This window comes from Protopterus annectens, chromosome 10.part0 (assembly GCF_019279795.1).
Source record: "Protopterus annectens isolate FY-2018-M chromosome 10.part0, PAN1.0, whole genome shotgun sequence".
Taxonomy (NCBI): Eukaryota; Metazoa; Chordata; order Ceratodontiformes; family Protopteridae; genus Protopterus; species Protopterus annectens.
In genome coordinates, this window is record NC_056744.1 from 130,001,879 (window position 1) to 130,022,479 (window position 20,601).

Consider the following 20,601-nt stretch of genomic DNA (forward strand, 5'->3'; position numbering starts at 1 on the left):
ACACGCACACACACACACACACACATGAACTACATACTTATTTTAAGTGACATATCAAATTTGTGAGGTACCAGTCTTAAAGTGGTGTAGAAAATCAAATAATTAAAACATTTTATGAGACTCTGGTCAATGAATTGCATATTGTCAGACTTTGTATTAAGTAAGCATTGTGTGTATAGTTATACAGCTTGATTCAATACCTCAGTTAACAGAAAGGATATGGCAGCAAATGCGAAGGACCATCCATATTTATAGCTGAAGTACGTCTCTGAGTCTTTTGTGCGGTTCAACATCTCATCATTGATGCTGGAAATGTACAACACCAGCCCAACAACCAGAGACAAACCTGGAGGAGGATAACAGACACTGCATTATAGCAACACATTTAATTACTGCCGATTTTATGAGAATGTTTTACTGAATGCTTCTCATCATCTCGTAAGAAGATTAGAAGTGCAATGCAAAACATCAGTTACACTCACAGTCATGTCACACACTGCCACTGTTTGTGGTTGATTTAATATTTTAAGGCAGAACATAGATATGTCATTGGTACTACATCCTCGTTAGGTGCTGCTAGGATATATTGTACCATTTCTCTAATCATTGGTCATTATTCAGAGTATTTTTGTTCATGGACAGGCTGCATTTATGGTCTGAAGCACTAATGTGTATTAATAATAAAACTAAGAAAAGGCAGAAAGGTGTCAAAATATATATTACCTATACAATCCTCTACATTATGATAAGGTATTTCACTAGGTTAGAGTAAGACTGAATCAGTAAACAAAAAAATTAAATAACAACTTTACCCTAAGTACAGAATTTCTTTTTCCCAGAGTATAGTCTCCTCCTTACAGAATGATGTTGATACTGCCATGTAGTAAAAAATAAAATAAAATAAAAAAAAAACGTTGCAGTTTTTTTCCTTTGTATAGCATTTCCACCCTAATCAGCTTCCTCACTGATTGAATAATTGCGCACAGAACAGCGTCGGGCAGCGCCGGTTAGCTGGGGTATACTATTCCTGGCTCCACAAAGTTTGCACTGCAAATTTTCCCTTAGAACTAGGCAAGCCTCAACTCAAGTGCTTCAGATCAACTGCTCTTATTGCAGCACTTGCATAACCCAAATCAGCACTTGTCCAAATCTCCTAGACAGCACTATTATTTTCCAAATCTCCTAGACAGCATATTATAATACAGCAGAAGACCCTCGATTGTCCTCAAGACAAGTGAAATTTACTTTTTCAAGCATGTCCAGAGGTCAGCTTCAGGTGTACTCTCCAGTTCATCTGGTGGAATTGGGCATCCTGAGGCAATGTCACAGCCGCCTCATGTATACAGACAACCCTCTCCTCTTACCTCTAGACACAAACACGTGTGAGAGATGCAAATACACAGCCAGACTGGAGGCTAAGTGCTCTCAACCCATGACTGTAACAGACAGTCAAGAGGAGACGAGACACACTAGCATCACACCACCAGTCACATATGGATCTACAAAAGAAGCACCGGCAAAACATAAACATAATTACACAAAAACCTATTCGGAGGCACTAGGTACCAATCTGAAAAAGAAACAGGGCCCTCCAAAGCAGACAAGCAAGCAACCTGCACCTCCAAACACAAGCCAGAAAACAGATAATTCACCTCAGCAGTGTGCCTCACGACAGCCCCTAAGGCAAAACACCATACCCAACACGCTAGTAATTGGAGACTCTATAGTAAGGCACACAGATGTTCCACTCACCAGACTGAACAAGAAGGTTACTCTCAGCTGCCTGTCGGGTGCTAGGATCCGCCACATAACACAGGCACTTAGGTCACTCCAGAACAAGTACAAGTATGACACTGTCATTGTACATGTTGGTGTGAATGATCTAAGACGTACCTCCCTGGACTACATGAAAAGAGACATTGAGGAGGTCTCTGATCATGTAGCCCAAGCTGGTATGACCCTGACCTTGAGTAGCATACTACCTTCACCTAGAATGATACCACAGTACAAAGGCAAAATGATCAATCTCAACAATTGGCTAAGCTTCTGGTGTCATTCTAAGGGGATCCAGTGTCTGTCTGCCTGGGATGACATGATAGACAAGCCTCGCTGTTTCACCAGAGATGGTTTGCACCTGTCACCCCTAGGCTTTCGAATACTGACCAAGGCTCTTGCCGTCCCCATAGTGCCTTTTTTAGGCAAGGCTCAAAGAACAAACCAACCACCATAACCAGCACAGGTAACCAAAAACTAAGGGTAATGCTACTCAATGCCAGAAGTCTCAACCTCAAAATGCACACAGTTGAGGAACTCCTCAGTATGGAGAAAATCAATGTTTGTGCAGTGACAGAAACCTAGTTCAAGGCTCTAGAGAGCACCCCAGCACTACCAGGTTACAATTTGTATCATACCTTCCGGCCTCAGTTACCGGATCACAGTACAAAGGGCGGAGGTGTATCCATATTCATCAAGGATACCCACATCTCCAGGTTAGTGGCACAGCATAATGCCCTAGAGATCATCCATGCGCAACTATCAGCAGGCAAAACCACATTTCAAGGCGTAGCCTGTTATAGATCACCCACCATGTCTCAAGATGCTCACTCAGCATTCCTTGAGGCATTGGAAAATATAAAGGTCCTACCCAACACCATATTTTTGGGTGATTTCAACTACCCTGGTATAGACTGGGTGAACTACCAAAGTTCTAACCCCTATGCCCAGCGGTTCATAGAATTTATAAATTCAAATGCCCTTGAACAACTGGTATGTTCTCCCACTAGAGGGGACAACATATTGGATTTAGTCATCACAAATATGGGCGCCCATTGTACCACACCCATTATCACTCCCTCTCTGGTCAGATCAGACCACAAACTGATAACCCTGGACATCCTCACCCCTCCACCTCCCCCAGTCAAAGAAACCATCGTAAAAAACCTTTCCAAAGCAAACTTCAAACTACTTGCATCAGAAGTGGAAAGCTTCACTATTCCCTTGCAGAAGGCTAATGATATCCAGGATGCAGACTCCTACACCAAGGCACTTTATTTACATCTTCAGGATTGCATGGACCGTGCTATCCCAAATAAGACCAAGACTGCTTCCTCAAGCAAGAAGAAACCAGTCTGGTGGACCCCAGACATAAGCAAACTATACAATAAAAGGAGGAGACTTGTACAAAAAAAGGCCAAATCTCAAGTAGAAAAATCATCCCTGATCATCATTAGTAAGAAATTGAGAGCCCTCATCAAGTCAACTAAAGCCAGTTTCAAAAAGAAAGTTGCCAAGGATGCCAAGGATAACCATAAGGCCTTCTATGGTTACGTCAAAAACCTAAATGGCAATGCTCAGGTCTGTTCTGAGCTAGTACAAAATGGAACAAAATACACTGACCCCACTGACATTGCCAACATCTTGGCTGACAGGTTCAGTGCAAATTTCTCCCCTCCCTCACCACCTGCAGGGCCTATTACTATTCCAGGGGATTGTGTAACTCCAATTATTAGTGATACATTGGTTAATAAGGCTCTATCTAAAGCTAAAAATACTGCCTCCATGGGACCAGATGGTGTCCTGGGCTGTGTCATACGTGAGCTCCAAAATTAATTAACCCCGTATCTGAATACCCTGTTCAGTCTCAGCCTCTCGACAGGATATGTGCCCATAGAATTGAGCACAGCAATGGTGGTTCCATTGCACAAGGGTGGGCCCACAACCAACCCTGGGAACTACTGACCAATAAGCCTGTCCAGTCTGATCTGTAAGGCAATGGAGCGAATCATTATGGAACTCATAAATGGAGAGCTTGGGAACCTCCAAACACTTGACCCCACACAGTTCGGCTTTGTCAAGGGCAGATCATGCCCCCTGAACCTGGTGGACTTCTTTGAGACAGTTACTCAGGCTATAGATAAGGGAAAGGAGGTACACACGGCTTACCTTGACCTTGCTAAAGCATTTGACACCATTCCCCATTCGGGTATTATTGATAAACTCACCAACCTGGGCATAAACCCTTATGTCACAAGATGGATCGCAAAATGGCTCTCAGACAGATCCCACAAAGTAAGAGTAGTGGGATCTATGTCCGAATCCAGACCAGTAATGAGCGGTATGCCTCAGGGCTCTGTCCTGGGGCCCCTGCTGTTTTGCATATACTTCTCAGAAGTACAGGCAAGCACTGAAGGGCTGTGGCTGACCAAGTTTGTGGATGACTGCAAACTGAGTGCTATAATAGAGTCTCCGGCCAACATGGATATCCTCCAGATGGGCCTTAATGAGACTGATGCATGGTGTCAAAGCCATGGTCTCAAGCTAAATGCTAAAAAATGCATAGTAATCCCTTTTGGAAAAAACAGAGTACCCGCAAATTACCACATAGGAGGTAACCCCCTGAGATCTAATAAGGGACCTAGGGACCCAAGTAGATAGTCAGCTTTCCTTTGATAACCATGTTGCCAAGATGGTTAGAAAATCCTTCTATGTGACCCATCTGATCATGAAAGGGTTCACATCAAGATCTAAGGATGTAGTGGTGCCCCTCCACTCTTCCCTCATCAGACCCATTATTGAGTACAATGCACCAGTTGGAATGTACCTGGCCATGCATCTCCAGCAGCTGGAGAGACCACATGGGTACCTCACTAAGAAGATTACTGGCCTCAAACAGTTGCCCTATGCAGCAGGATTGAAAAAAACTAAGGCTTTTCTCTGTTGCATACTGCCTTCTCAGAGGCAATCTCTGTCTAACATACAGAGCCATGTCCAACCCAGAACCGTTGAACATGCTCCATCTTAGCAAAACCAAATCTACTCGAGCTACACGCTCTAGGGATATAAACCTCAGCACAACAATGAATAGAACATGCTGGTGGGATAGATTCCCTTTGCAAAGACTTCCCTTGCTATGGAACAAGGTCCAGATCTACATAAGACAGAGCCCCTCACTATCACTCTTCAAGAGAAACCTTGACGAGTGGATGGGTAACAGAAAGTTTACACCAGGGATCATACCGACAGCTCTACTAGATAGAGGCCAATTGTACTAGCTGCTCGATCAAGGGCCTAGGGAACTAATAAAGGGGTGGTGAATACCGCACAACATGGCTGGGCTAATATATGCCTTTGGGCAGATACCAAAGTACCTACCTATGAACCTACCTATGAACCTAATAATATCTTATGATATTTTAGAAGACTCTCTCTCTGGCCTTATATAACCTTGCCCATAACATTTTAAGGTAAACTCATATTTATTTATTTATTTATTTATTTATTTATTTATTTATTATTTGTTGGCCAAGTTGGTCCCTTTAGGCTAGTAGACAATTTTTAGGGCAGATTTAAGGTATTATTTGCACTACTAGTGCAAATTTGACAAGGGCATCAGTGATGACACTAATTTTTGTGGTGCTTCCTGCTTCCAGTCTAGGTGCAGTGGCTTGAGAAGCAGGGAGCTTATGGCAGACAAGATCATGTCAGAAGAATTATTTGCTTTGCATGTGGAGTCTGGAGGACACTTAACAGGGAAACAGAAATTGGTGAATATTTTGGGTTTGAAGGCAGTCAAGCCTTTGCAAAGGGAAGAGGTGGAGGAGGCAGAGGCACATGAGCCTGTAGCAGCATGCAGTGAGAAGGGAGAGTCATATGTGCAGAGTAGTACAAAGGTAGCAGCACCTTTGCAAGATTCAGAAGCTATTTTCTAGAAGTAACTGTTTGAGATGGAGCGTGAGAAGCAGAAAGGATATTTTATTACAAACCTCCAACTGGAATGGTTGCGAGATGTTTATCTGCAGGATGTAATTTTTCAAATTGAGCTGGAAAGTAAGAAGGCAATTTTGTGGGAGATATTGCAAATAGAATTCTCGAAATCGATGAAACAGGGAAAGAGGGGAAGAGAAGAAGATGGAATTAAGGAGAAAGAAGCATTTATTAAGAATAAGACATAAAGCAGAAAAAGAGATGGACTGCTATGACATTTGGTATAACATAATAGCACTGTAGGGGATTTTAGCAAAAAGGTAAGAGCCTTCATTCTTACTAATAAACATACCTTTTGTGACATTATATTTGAATCAGGACCATACATGGAGACATTTTTGGAACAATATTAACTAAAGAAAAACTGTAACCCATGGAACTTGTATGTTTTGCAAACATTTAACAAAGAGACAAAAAAGAAAATCTATGTGCAGTTTTGAACTGAACTAGAAAAGAAATCATTAAAAGACTATTTAAGGACTGGATGTAAAGAAGTTATTGGCATTATAAAAAATTATTATAACAGAGGTTTATTGACTGGGGTTGGGAATGTTGTGTTGATTAAAACTGGAAAATCTAAGAATAGTACATATTCCAAGTATTATAACTGTAGAAGGAAGCAAGGGTACTTTAAAACTGGAGCCACAAAAAAATTGTTTTTTTTTTTTTTTTGGCGGGAGTGACCATTTCATTTAAAAGTGTAACAAAAGAGTGTTAAATTTGTGGCAAAGTGGGGCATGACGCAAATAGATATGAAAAGTTTTAAATGTTAAAGGCCACTTACGGATGGATTGCAAGGAAAATAAAAAAGAATATAAGGAGAAAGCGTGTAAAAAGAATGAGAATGAACAAGGGAATGAGAAGAAGGAAGAAACAGAAAGAGATCAAGGAAAAGAAGAAATAACAATATATAATAATGAGCCAGTAGAAGGTGGAGAAGTAAATGATACAAAAGACAAAAAAAGAAGGGCATGAAGGAATGATAGAAACAAATAAGGAAGAATAAGTTAGTTAGAGAGTAGTAAAGCAAAGGAAAAATATATTGGGAAAAGGGTAAAAATAAGAAGAGGAAATTTAAATGATTAGGCATGAAAGAAAATAAAAAGCAAAGGGTAAAGAAAGGGAAAAGAGCTGAGAATGTTAGCAATAAATGTGAAGAGTATAAAGAATATAAAAAGAAGACTAGGTATACAGGAATGGGGCATGACACTTCATATGGATATTATTATACTGGAAGATGCAAGACGTTTAACAGAAAATGTGAGAATAGAAGTGGAAAAGTAGAAAAGTTATATGGAGGTGAATTTATTTGGTATATAGGAAAAGAAACATGCTCAGGAACAGAATATTATGTAAAAGTTCAATAGAAATTTGGAATTTGGGATTTGTTTTGGTAATATTGGGTAGACCAACAGTTGTAGATGTGAGACAGAAAAAGCACATGTATAATTATGCCAGTTAATGTATATGTGATAAAGAAAGAGGGGGGGGTGTTTAAAAAATCTTAGATGATATAAGTGTGAATATGGATCTAATACTAGTGGGGGATTTTGAATGGGATTTGAGAAAAAGACGGAGGTGATGTTAAAATGATATCAGAAATAATTAAAAGTGGAAAGTTATATATCTGCAACAATAAACAGTGGACCTGCAGAAGGAATAATTTAAGAACCCAGATAGATTACTTTATTGTTTCAGTAAGTTTGACAATTCTGAAAGAAGGTATAAGAGTTATAGGATTTCCAGATAATTTGGCAATTTAGATAAAGATTCAGGAAAAAAGGATACATAAAAATAGTCAAATGTATTAAAAGAATAAATGAAAAATATTTAGATAAGGAAGGTACAGTAAGGGTCAGGCAATTATGGAAAGATCATGCAGGTATGAAAGAATTTTACAAGGGCCAGACATCTTGGTAGATAAGTTTTAAAGAAAAATATAAGAATTTTTAATTTGCAAAATGAAAAAAAGAAAAGAGGAGAAGAACAAATACAAAGAAGTAAACAAGTATGCTTTTAGAAATTTAGTAAGAAATAAGTCAGAAATTTTCAAGAGGAAAAGGAAATATATGAAATAAGTCAAGAGAAGATTTAAAAAGATGTTATTTAAAGAAATGTACTTTTACAACAGAAAAATAAGGTGGTACCCTTATTTAAAAAAGAATAGTAAAAGAAAACAAAATAATAAGAGAATTAAGAAATGATAGAAGAGAAAGTGTTAAAAGTCAACAATAAATAATGAATGCAATAAAAGAATATATAGAAAATACATTTATAAAAAATAAGAAAGAACACAAAAATGGAAAGTTAAAAATTTAACAAAGCAGGATAATGAAGATTTAGAAAAAAGAAATAATATTGGAAGAAGAAGAAAAATAATGACTGTAGAATCAGCAATGGGATTTGATGGAATAGAATATTATATCTGTCAATACTTGTTAGATTGGCAGAAGAAGTGCTTCATTGATGTACTAAATGAATGGTCAGATAAAAGTTTTGGTGAAGAAGAAATATACATTGGAGCTATGAAATTTATATGGAGAAAAGGGGAAAGAGAGGATATAAGAAATTGGAGACTGATAGTTTTAAATAATTTAAATGTTAAGATTTCTTATGAATACAACAGACAAGAGATTGGAGACTAAATTAAATAGAATATTAGAAGAAACAGTATTTGGGAAAAGGGAAAAGGACGCCAGCAGTTATTAATGATAATAGGAGAAATTATAAGTCAAAGTAAACTTTACTGTCATTCAGACCCACACAACAGGGTGAGCTGAAAGAAATTTTGTTGCTTTGTCTAAGAGTGCAGGCAGCTCATACAATACTAAAGGAAAAACAACAAGACTATTTCACAACACAGTAACAGTAGTAACTAGATAATATAATGACTAGGAAAACAGAAGTTAAAATCATGGCAGGTGCTTTGAGTAAGGTATTTGACAGGATACAACATGAATTTTTATGGGACATAATGAAAGAATATAAGCAAGAAGACAGTAAAAGTATTTATTTCGGCATATGAAAAAAATAAAGTAAAACTTGCAGTGAATGGTTGATTAAGTCAAGAAATAGATATAAAGAGTGGTATAAGACAGGGATGTCCAGCAAGTAGCATTTTATTTGCATTGGTTATGAATGCAGTGGTCAGTAAGGTAAATACAACATTAACAGTAGCAGAATATATGACTACAAAAGGGATCAAAGTACCAATTTATGTTTTCTTATATGGATGATATTGTTTTAATGGCAAGGAATGAAGAATGGGTGGAGGTAACCATTATGCAACTTAATCAATATTCAAGAGATATAGGAATGAGCATAAATAGTGGTAAAGATAAAGGAATAGGAATAGTAGGTGAAATCGAAAATATTAAGTTTAATATTGAAGAGATAGAAATAATACATATAAAATTTAGAAAGGAGATAGTCAGAATGCAGCAATGGGAAGAAATAATACAAAAAAATAAGGAACATAATTTTATTTTGGTAAACATATAAATTGTCATACAGAAAGAAAGTATATGGAAAGGAAGAGGTGAAATTAAATGCCACCGTGGGAGCATCAAATAGAGAAAACTATAAAGCAATTAAGACAAGAAGTATCACTGTTGGAAGAGTATAGAAGTAGGAACAGATCAACAAAAATACTCTTAAAGATAGATGTGATAAAAGCAATAAACACTATCAGAAATGATCGGGATCTGTCATGCACTATGACAAATGTTGTTTATCTTTCAGCTTTTCCCGGTTAGGGGTCGCCACAGCGGAACTCCGGTCCGCTAATGATTGGCAGTAGATTTTCACGAATGCTGAGGTGCTAGCTCGACGTTCAACCTTCAATGAAGGCATGTCCATTTACGGATGTCTTTCAAACACCCACCCAACCATGGGGAGGACATGCAGTCTCCCCACAGAAGGCACTCCCCGCACTCCAGCCGAGAATTGAACAGGAGAACCTCTTGCTGTGAGGCAACAACACTACCGCTGCACCACCGCAGATTATCATGCACTATTTCAAATAATAAACTAAAAATATCAGCACAAGCAGAAAAACATAGAAGATATTCAGATAAATATAAAGGAAAAGTACAAAATAAGCATTTTATTGATAACCCAAAAATGTTTTATAAAGAATTGGGAAACAAGGCAAAAGGAATTGAAACACCACCAAAAAAAAGAAGAAATGGATTAATTTTAGAGAAATATCTATGAAGATCTTGTGGGACATAACCAAGACTGTGAATGGATAGAAGAAGTACAAGAAAGAATAAGACGTTCAAATGCACAGGATATGAAATGGGATGAAGTATCAGCCAGAGAGATTCAAACAAAGTTAAGAAAAACTCATAATTGGAAAACCCCAGGCCAAAATGTAGTATCTAACTTCTGGTTCAAAGTATTAACGTGTTTACATGAAGATTTAGCCTGAGGAAGAACTATTTATATGCACACCCTGAACAGATACCAACCTAGTTAACAACAGGAAAAACAATACTCCTACTTAAGAGTGAACCTACAATCTATCCTAAAAACTATAGCTTATAACTTGCTGTCTGACAACATATAAACTGTACACTGGAATTGATGTTGATAGAATTTAAAGTTATTTAGAAGAAAACTCAATCATGGCAATAGAAAAAAGGGTAATAAAAGAAAGTCATATGGAACAAAAGATCATTTGCTGTTAAATAAAGTCATAGCGGAGAACTGCAGAAAAGTAAATAATATAAGTATGGCATAGACAGACTACAAAAAATATTTGACAGTATCCCACATTCATGGGTAAAACAGTGTTTAAAATAAATAAGATAAACCCAACACTGATTGATTACATTACAGTGACTATGAAACAGTGGCACACCACTTTGCATTTAAGCCATGATAAAGGATAAATTATTATTCCAGGAATAAAAATTTAAAGAGGAATATTCCATGGTGACTCTCTCACTTTTGTCTTGCATTAACCCATTAAGCTGTCTACCTAATAGATTTAAAATAAGTGTAAAGGCTTCTCATCTTTTTTTTTTTGAATGATTTATAACAGCATAATTCATCAGATGAGGAACAGAAAGCACACCTGAAAGTGATCAAAACTTCTTGAGATGATACAAGAATGTCATTTGGTCTTGATAAATGTGTAAAAGTAACCTTTAAAGGAAGACAGTTGCAACACCAAGAAAACAACGTATGATAGAAATGTGATATAAAAGAACTTGAGCAAGAAGGAGTGAATAAATATTTGGGAATTGATGAAGGATCAACAACAAAACATGAACAAATGCAAATAAAACATAGTAAGGAATATTTTAGAAGACTAAATTAATATTGAAAATAGCACTGACATCTAGGAACAAAGTCCAAGCTATAAACCAATTTGCTTTTCCTGTAATAACTTACAGCTTTGGAGTGACTGACTGTCCCCAAAATGTGTTGGATCAATTGGACAGGAAAATAGGAAGGTTCATAGGTTCATAGGTTCGTACTAGGCTATCTGCTCTAGGGCATTTATAAGCCTAGCCAGAGTGTATGTGGCTTTCACCACCCCTTAGGATGAGAATACTACGCCCTTTTAGGGTTTAGTTTACTATGCCTCTGTCTAGTAGTGACACAGAGATGACCCCCGGGGTAAACCTATGATCTCCCATCCATTCATCGAGATTTCTCTTGAATAGAGTCAGTGAGGGGCTCTGCCTAACATGGACTAGGATTCTGTTCCAGAGTGTAGGGAGCCTCTGGCTTATGAATCTGTCCCTCCAGCACGTTCTGTTTATTTCTGTGTTGAGGTTTAAGTCACTTGTTCCCGTGGCTCTGATGGATTTGGATTTTCTGAGGTGGAGCATGTCCATTAATTCAGGATTGGACATGGCCTTGTACGTCAGGCACAGATCACCTGTGAGTAGGCGGTATGCGACTGAATAGAGCTGGAGTGTTTTCAGTCGGGCAGCATATGACATATGTTTAAGACCCTTTATCCTCTTGGTGAGGAACTTTTGGGGTCTTTCCAACTGCTGCAGGTGTCGGGTGAGATACATCCCAAATGGGGCATTGTACTCAATCATTGGCCTGATAAGAGAAGAGTACAGGGGCACAATAACCTCTCTTGATCTAGATGTGAAACCCTTCATGATAAGGTGGGCAATATAGAAGGTCTTCCTAACCACTTTGGCAATGTGAGTGTCAAATGAGAGGTTACTGTCAACCTGGGTCCCTAGGTCCCTGATTACCTCTTCCGTACTTAATGGATTACTGCCTATGTGGTAATTTGTTGGTACCTTGTTTTTCCCAAAGGGTATGACTATACATTTTTTGGCGTTCAGCTTAAGGCCATGGCTCTGGCACCAATTATCCGTTTCTATGAGGCCTCTCTGAAGGATGTTTGTGTCCGCTGGAGTATCAATTATGGCACCCAGTTTGCAGTAATCTGCGAACTTTGTCAGCCACAATCCTCCTATGTTTGCCTGTACCTCGGAAAAATAAATGCCGAACAAGAGGGGTCCCAGGACTGAGCCCTGTGGGACACCGCTTGTGACTGGCTTAGAGTCTGACATAGCTCCAGCAACTCTGACCCTGTGGGTTCTGTCCTTGAGCCAGTTTGCAACCCATCTTGTGATATATGGGTTTACATTTAAGCTGGTGAGTTTGTCTATGATGCCCGAGTGGGGTATTGTGTCAAAGGCTTTTGCAAGGTCAAGGTAGGCTGTGTGAACTGCCTTACCCTCATCAATGGCCTTAGTGACTGTTTCAAAAAAGTCGACCAAGTTCAAAAGGCAGGATCTGCCCTTGACAAAGCCAAATTGGGTAGGATCCAATGTCTGTAGGTCCCCAATGTCTTTGTTTATGAGTTCCATAATGATCCTCTCCATAGCTTTGCAGACCAGGCTCATCAAGCTTATGGGGCGGTAATTTCCAGGGTCCGTAGAAGCACCGCCTTTGTGAAGTGGGACCACTGTTGCCATACCCACTCTTTGGGTACGTATCCTGTAGTAAGGCTAAGATTAAACAGCAGCCTTATGTGTGGGTTTAGTTCCTCTTGGAGTTCATGTAGCACACAGCCCGGGACACCATCCGGTCCCATTGATGCTGTGTTTTTAGCTTTAGAGAGGGCGGCTCTCACCTGGGCATCTGAGATGTTAGGGAGGCTACACTCTGCTGGGATAGTTATTTCTCCTTTTGGGGGGAGGGGGAGGAGAAATTTGCACTGAACCTGTCTGCCAGAATGTTGGCAATGTCAGTGGGTTCAGTGTATTTTGTGTCATTTTGGACTAACTCTGAGCATATCTGGGAGTTTCCACCCAGGTTTCTAGCATAGCCAAAGAAGGCCTTGTGATTGTCTTTTGTGTCTTTTGCGATTTTTCTTTCAAAGTTGGCCTTGGATGATTTTATGAGTGATCGTAGTTTTTTGCTAGTACTGATCAGAGATGCCTTCCCTTTTAGGGATTTTGCTCTGTCATGTAGTAGCTTCCTTCTCCTGTTGTAAAGTTTATTTATGGCTGGGGTCCACCAGACCGGGTGCCTGCCTTTGGGGGAATGGGTCTTGGTTTTATTTGGGATTGCATGATCCATGCATTCTTGAAGGTGCCCATAGAAGGTATTTGCAAAGGATTCAGCAGTGTGGGTTGTGGTTTCCACTGGCCCAGGGGCCTTGAAAGATACCACTTCAGTCTTAAGAAGTGTGAAGTTTGCTTTTGAGAAGTTCTTCACTGTGGTCTTTTATGTAGGGGGTGGGGGCGGGATGTGGATTTCCAGTGAGATTAATTTATGGTCTGATCTTACCAAAGAGGGATGTACTTCCGGTGTGGAGCATTTTGGCCTCATGTTTGTGATGATCAGGTCTAGTATATTGTCTCCTCTTGTGGGAATGGTGACTAGTTGTTCCGTTGCATTTGAGTTTATGAATTCTAGGAACCTTTGGGCTAGGGTGTTGGGGCTTGAGTAATGTTCCCAGTCTATGTTTGGGTAGTTGAAGTCTCCCAAAATGATGGTATTTGGAGAGACATTCATACTCTCCAGTGTCTTCAGGAAGGCTGTGTGAGGTTCCTGAGTTTTGAGAGGGTGGACTGTAGCATGCTACAAACTGTAAGGCAGTTTTGCCTACGGTTAGTTGCACCTGGATAGTCTCCGATGCTTCGTGCGTTGCCACTAACCTGGAGGTGTGGGTATCTTTGATGAAAATGGATACTCCCCCTCCTTTTGTGGTTCGGTCCAAGTTTTGGGGCCGGAAAGCATGATATGAGGTAAAACCTGCTAGTGCTGGGGTGCTCTCAGGAGCCTTGAACCAGGTTTCAGTCACTGCACAGACATCAATGTCCTCCATACTGAGGAGGGCTTCGAGGGCGTGCATCTTGAGGTTTAGACTTCTGGCATTGAGCAGCATTACCCTTAGTTTTTTTCCACTTGTGTTTTCTAGGGAGGTAGGTTTGTCATTTGAGCTTTGCCTAAAAAAGGCACTATGGGGGTGGCAAGAGCCTTGGCCAATATCCGGAAGCCCAGGGGTGACAGGTGCAAGCCATCCCTTGCGAAGCAGCATGGCTTGTCAAGCATGTCATACCAAGCAGACAGACACTGGATCCCCTTAGAATGACACCAGTAATTAAGCCAATTGTTAAAACTGATCATTTTGTCTTTGTACTGTGGCATCATTCTTGGTGAGGGTAAGATGCTGCTCAGGGTCAGGGTCATACCGGCCTGGGCTACATAATCAGAGAGCTCCTCTATGTCTCTTTTCATGTAGTCCAGGGAGGTACGTCTCAGGTCGTTCACACCGGCATGTACAATGACTGAGTCATATTTGTACTTGCTGTGGAGTGACCTGAGTGCTTGTGTTATGTGGCGGATTCTAGCTCCCGACAGGCAGCTTACTGTGACCCTCTCCTTGTTCAGTCTGGTGAGCGGGACGTCAGTGTGCCTGACTATGGAGTCACCTACTACAAGTGTGTCTGGCATGTTGTTTGGCCTTAAGGGCTGTGACTGTTTAGCACACTGACTTTGTGAACTATGTGTTGCATGTGCTATATGTTAAGGTGGTGGTTGCTTGGTTGTCTGCTTTGGATGCCTCTGTTGTTTTTGTAGATTTTTAATCAGCGCCTCCGAGTATGTTTTTGTGTATTTATATGTTTGGTTTGCAATTGCGATAGTTCTATGTGAGACTGGGTTTGTGGTGTGCGTGGTTACCTTCTCCTCCTGACTGGTCTTGCCAGTACTGAATTGAGAGAGCTCAGCCTCCAGTTTGGCTATATAGTTGCATCTCTCGCATATATTTGTATTTGTTGGGAGGAGGAGAGGGTTGTCTGTGTAGATGAGGCAATTGTAACATTGCCTCAAGATTCCCAGATTCACCAGCTGAACAGGAGAGGACGCCAGCAACTGACCCTTCGACATGCTAGAAATAGTGAAAAAGATTGCTGTGTAACTGAGTCAGAAAGGACCTATAGGGAAATGGGTACTCAACAGAATTTAGGTGAATTAAGTACTTTTCGTTTGTTTAAGAGTGCTTTACCTGTATACAAAATGCAAGTAGAACAGTTCTAAGGGAAAAATTGAAGAGCAGACTTGGCGGAGCCAGAAAAAGTTTAACCTTGTTTATGCGCACGACCGTGCAAAGTCGTGCAAACGCGGATTTTAAGCAGTGAACTACAAAAGAGCTAGGAATGGTCCCAAACAACCAATTACTAACAGCTTCTTGTGCTGAGGTCACTTCCTCCAAGGATAGGTAGGCTGCTCAAGGCTCCCCACTCCCACTGGTGAGCAAAGAAACTTCCTTCTATCCAAGTAAGGTAATGGACAACACAGGAACTACACCACAGCCCAGAATACAGCAATGCCTGTATACTGGTCTAGACTAGTCAAGAAAGGCAGGAAAACAAGGATTATTTTTTGTTTTTTTGCTTTTTTTGCAGAAATACACAGAAAATGCAGAGACAGTGATAAATTAGTTACACGGGCTAGCACACTTTAGTGGGCAGCCTCCACAGTTCAATTAAACAAACAAACAAGCAAACTTTCGACTAAATTCGACTAAATGTAACTTTAAGTGCAGATTTTAAAATAAATGCAGTAATCAGTAAAAAAAACAGTTCAGGCTAGTTAAAAGTAAGCAGCAGAAGCTATTTTCAGTGAAAAAAAAAGCAAAGATGCTTCATGTTTATCAAATGATTTATAAAAAAATCAGTATATACCAAGAATATATATTCCCCATTCTGAAGGCGATATGGGCCTCCTCAAAACTGATTACATGTATAGATCTGCAGTTGTAGGACTATATACATATCTGCTGACCTCACAAGACCCAAACATAGTGAAAGTTTTAAAACATGCGAAGAATAGGTCTAAGATGACTTCCCTACTTTGTTTAGCAGAAGCATATTGGTGACAAGCGGGAATGTAAATCAGACCAGAAGTAGATTAAAATCAGGCAGAACTGATTGTGCCAAAAAAACAAAAGAAGGAATATAAGGTAGAGAATCAGATGAAAAGGCAAGAATGTGGAAAATGCATACATCTAATTGCAGGTATAGAAAACTCTTGAAACAACCTCATGTTGATCAGGATCAAGTGCAGGAATTGTTAAGGAAAGGTGAATTTAAACCAAAAGGTGAAAGGTTAATATTGGCAGCCCAAGATACTGGGCTAAATACAAGTTGGTTTACAAAGTCCATTGAACATGTGGGAGAAAAAGATAAATGTTTGGTTTTATAAAACAGCTGCACATCTTGTTGCTGGGTGTGATATACTAATGGCAGAAGGACTGTATACTGAAAGGCATAATAATGTGGCAAGACTGTTGCAATGGGGATTGTACAAACATTATGATATTGAAGTAGCTGTAAAATATTGGAAACATGAGCCATAAAGCATTATAGAAAATGTTGACGTTTATATCATATCGGATCACCCATTACTAACAGTTCAAAAAATAGATGTGAGAAAACCAGATGTAGTGGTCAATGAAAAGAAGACAAAAGCAGTATTGCAGTATTGATCATGGAAATTGCTACATCAGTGACTACAGTATCTTACATACAGAGATGGATCCCCTACACTACACTAACACACCACAAACCCGACAGCCAAAATGCCGACACCAAAACACCAAAACCACACAATACCGACAGTCCATACTACCAAACACCATAACACCGACTCACAACACACACACACAACACCAGTACACCAAAAACCTTACAAGCACACACTAAACTACACCTACACTAAACCTTACATACACAACTATCTATGCACTAACCTTAACCCAAACTCTAACCCTAAGGTCCGTCACTATCGCACACTTACTTTACCCGTACCCTAACCCTAAAGTCCATCACTATCGCACACTTACCTTACCTGTTAATAGATGTTAAGGGGTAAATCCCCGGGAAGGATTAAGCAATGAGATTCTTGATGTGATTAAGAATGAAAAAAGGAGATTTAGTAAAATTCAACAGTGTCACAATTTTTGTGGAGTTTAGGTATAAATAGTTTACTTGTTGGGTCTATATTATGCTGCCAAAAGACATGTTCAGCGATCACATCTTCATCGGCAAATAAGCAGCAAATGCTTAAATCAAGGAAAGGCTGCATCAGTGATTTTTTTCCCAGGGGGAAAAAAGCACTTGGTCATCATCGGGGATTTGCTGTTTTTCCCGCTGTAGTGCGATCTCGAAGATGGTATATTGGTTTGTGTGGTGTTTAGTAGGCCAAGCGCTTTTTTCCCCTGGGGAAAAAAGTCACTGATGTGGCCCTTTGTTGATTTAAGTGTTCACGGTTTATTTGCCAATGAACACATGTTTGCTGAACACATCTTTCAACAACATAATATAGACCCTACTTGTTAAAAGGTAATATGCTTTATAAAGTTGATGTGCAAAGATTATTTATTTTGTGATGAGCTAGAGACAACAGAACATTTTTTCAGGTGTCAAAGAAATTATGGAATAAGGTTTTTTGAGTCTTTTCCTCTGGGAAATATAAGAAAGATAGAACAGAATATATTAATATGAATATGCGTGTGTATGGGTTTATGGAATTAAAAAAAAATATTACTTTATAAATTGGATAAAATTATTAAAATTATGATTGGGGTGATTTGGAATATATGGGATGCTAGGATGAAGGAAGTGCTATTTAATAGAAAATGTAACATATCTAAAATATTAAGGAAAACAATAATGTGGTTGAGATGAAAAGGGTGAGGAAATAATTATCTGATGCTTTTGTTTATGGTATGTAATTTTATAAAAATGGAGGAGTTTGAATGTATTTCATGTAAATAATGGACTTCCACTCTTTTCAATAGGTGCTTTGGGGTCTTCAACATCGATCTGAGCTGTCACCAACTGAAGCAGATGAGAGCTTGTTTTAACATCTCATCCATAGGATGACATACTCAGGAGTGCAGCACTCCTATGCTGTACTGCAGTATCAGCAATGGATCTACCTTGTGTGGAGATAGAACCCACATCCTTCCACACTAATGATGAGTCTGCTACCTGTTGTGCCACTTACACTGCCATACAGTAAGGGGTTGTAGTTTTCTATTATTTTGCAAACACTGGGGTCATAAACCTGCTGAGAGTCTAGAAATATATAGTTATTTTACTATGTACTTTTCAGTGGAGCTGTGTTCCTGGCATAAGTGTGAAACTTTTTCAGATGATCAAAGTTGGACAATTTTTATGGATACATGTAATTTTGCAGGACAAACCATTCCTGCAACCAGTGCAAAGGACTGCACTTTACCTTGTTGACAAAATAAAAGCTCACTTTTATTGAATTTGAGTTGTTTCTGCTGTTTCATGCCATATTAATGTGATACAGTTACAAAATAAAAATTGTATACAGCTATTAGAGGAAATATTTGATATTTGAAAATGCTCATTTTTCCTCTCAGAACACAGTTGCTTAAATATGGACTTTCTTGCATAAAGAGAGATAGGTAATAACCCTACCTGGAGCTACACATGTATCAAGCCATTGAAGATTCTCAGCTCTTTTCCTTTGTAGACAGAAGGTGAAGAAATCTAGTAACAGCAGGAGAAGGAGACTGACTCGAGGAGCTAAATATTTCCTATATTTTTAATATAATTTAAGCACTATCATAAGTTCATAGGAGATTGATAGGCTAACGGCACAAGAGCACTTACAAGCCTAGCCAATTTTTCCCAGATTTTACCCTATTTTCTGTACCTTGGGGAAAATTAGCAGGAGGTCAGCAAGCAGGGTATTGACTGGTTTTACAGACTGCTTCTGTCCATATGGGACACGGGCACCACCCCAGGAGTGAATTTGCGATTTCTCATCCATCAGTACAAATTGCATTTGAAGATGGTCAGGGACAAGCTTTGATTCACATGAAGCCTATTTGAGAGGAGAAGCAATCTCTGGGACATATATGTGTCTCTCCAGCATAATCTATTTATGTCAGAGATGAAGTTTAGATCTATGGAGCAGATAACCATCATATAGATAGTTTTGCGAATATGCAACATTTCCGTCGGGACTGGGTCAGAGACTGTCTTGTAGGTCAGACACAGATCACCCTTCAGTAAACTAAGGAAACTGAATACAGTAATAGGGTTTGAATAGGTCCATATATGACATGTTGGTTATACCCTGTATTTTTTTGTGAGAAACCTCTGAGGGCACTCCAACTATTGCAGATGCCTGGTGAGGTAAATGCCAAAAGGTGCATTGTACTCAATTATTGGTCTGATGATGCCTGAGTACAGTGGTACTATGACATTCTTAGATCTGGATGCCATTTCTTTACTTATAAGCTGAGCCACACAGAAGGATTTCCTCATCACCATGGACACAGGTTGTCAAAGTTCAAATTACTATCTATCTATCTGAGTACCCAGATCTCTCACCACTGGGTGTGATCTTAGGGGGTGCTATCAACATTGTAATTTGCAAGGGTATTTGATTTCCCATTTAATTTGAGGCCATGGCTCTGATACCAGTCATAAGTCTGGATCAAACCTTAATGTAGAATATCAGCATCATTTGAGGAATCAGTGATTGCCCCCAACTTGTAGCAATCAGCAGACTTGGTCAGCCAAGGGCAATCTACATTTGCCTTGACATCTGTGAAGTATATTACAAACAGGAGGAGGTCCAGCACTGAGCCATGTGGTACTCCACTGGTGACTGACGTCTTGCTGGATGTGGATTCCCCCACTCTAACAACATGTGTCTTATCCATGAGCCATTTGGCTATACATCTGGTGATGTAAAAACATATGCCCAATGTTGTGAGTTTATCTATAACAAAAAACAAGCAACTCTTGGAATATTCACAAACTCCAAAAACACAAATGAATTCTGTGCATTGAAGTCAATAGGACAATGGGTAACAGCAAAGAGAATCCAGTTATGTTCAACCAAATTTTTCATTTTTTTTTTATTTATTTAACATTTGTTTACTGGGAAAGTCCAACTTGGAATGAAGCCAATTTTCAGTGGAGGCCAGGGGAAAAAATGCTCTACATGCATGACTTTGTAATTCAAATGTAGATAACATAAAATTAGTCGAGCGTTTTTGTTGCTGACATTAGGAACTGCATCAGAACAAATAATCTTCAAATATCTACATTTGAATTAAAAATGTAGTTGAACACAACTGGATTCTCTTTGTTACCTGTTGTCCTATTGGTTTCACCACACTGATTTCATCTGTGTTTTGGAAGTTTGTCTATAACACCTGAGGTGGTACTGTGTCAAATGCTGTAGCCAGGTCAAGGTAGGTGGTATACACTGTCTTATCCTCATCCATGGCCTTGGGGACCTATTCAAAGAAGTCCACCAGACTGAGCAGGGAGAGAATCTGTCCTTGATGAA

The 20,601-nt window shown here is 39.4% G+C and overlaps 1 protein-coding gene across 4 annotated transcripts in view; it reads right to left on the reverse strand.

Annotated features, from left to right (window-relative positions):
• Nucleotides 1-20,601, reverse strand: part of CACNG5 (calcium voltage-gated channel auxiliary subunit gamma 5) — a 576,119-nt gene that overhangs the window by 68,213 nt on the left and 487,305 nt on the right. For all 4 annotated transcript variants that reach the window (XM_044085101.1, XM_044085098.1, XM_044085099.1 and 1 more), the window contains exon 6: nt 201-346. In XM_044085101.1, coding sequence (XP_043941036.1) covers nt 201-346 — 146 coding nt within the window. The remainder of the gene's footprint in view (nt 1-200; nt 347-20,601) is intronic.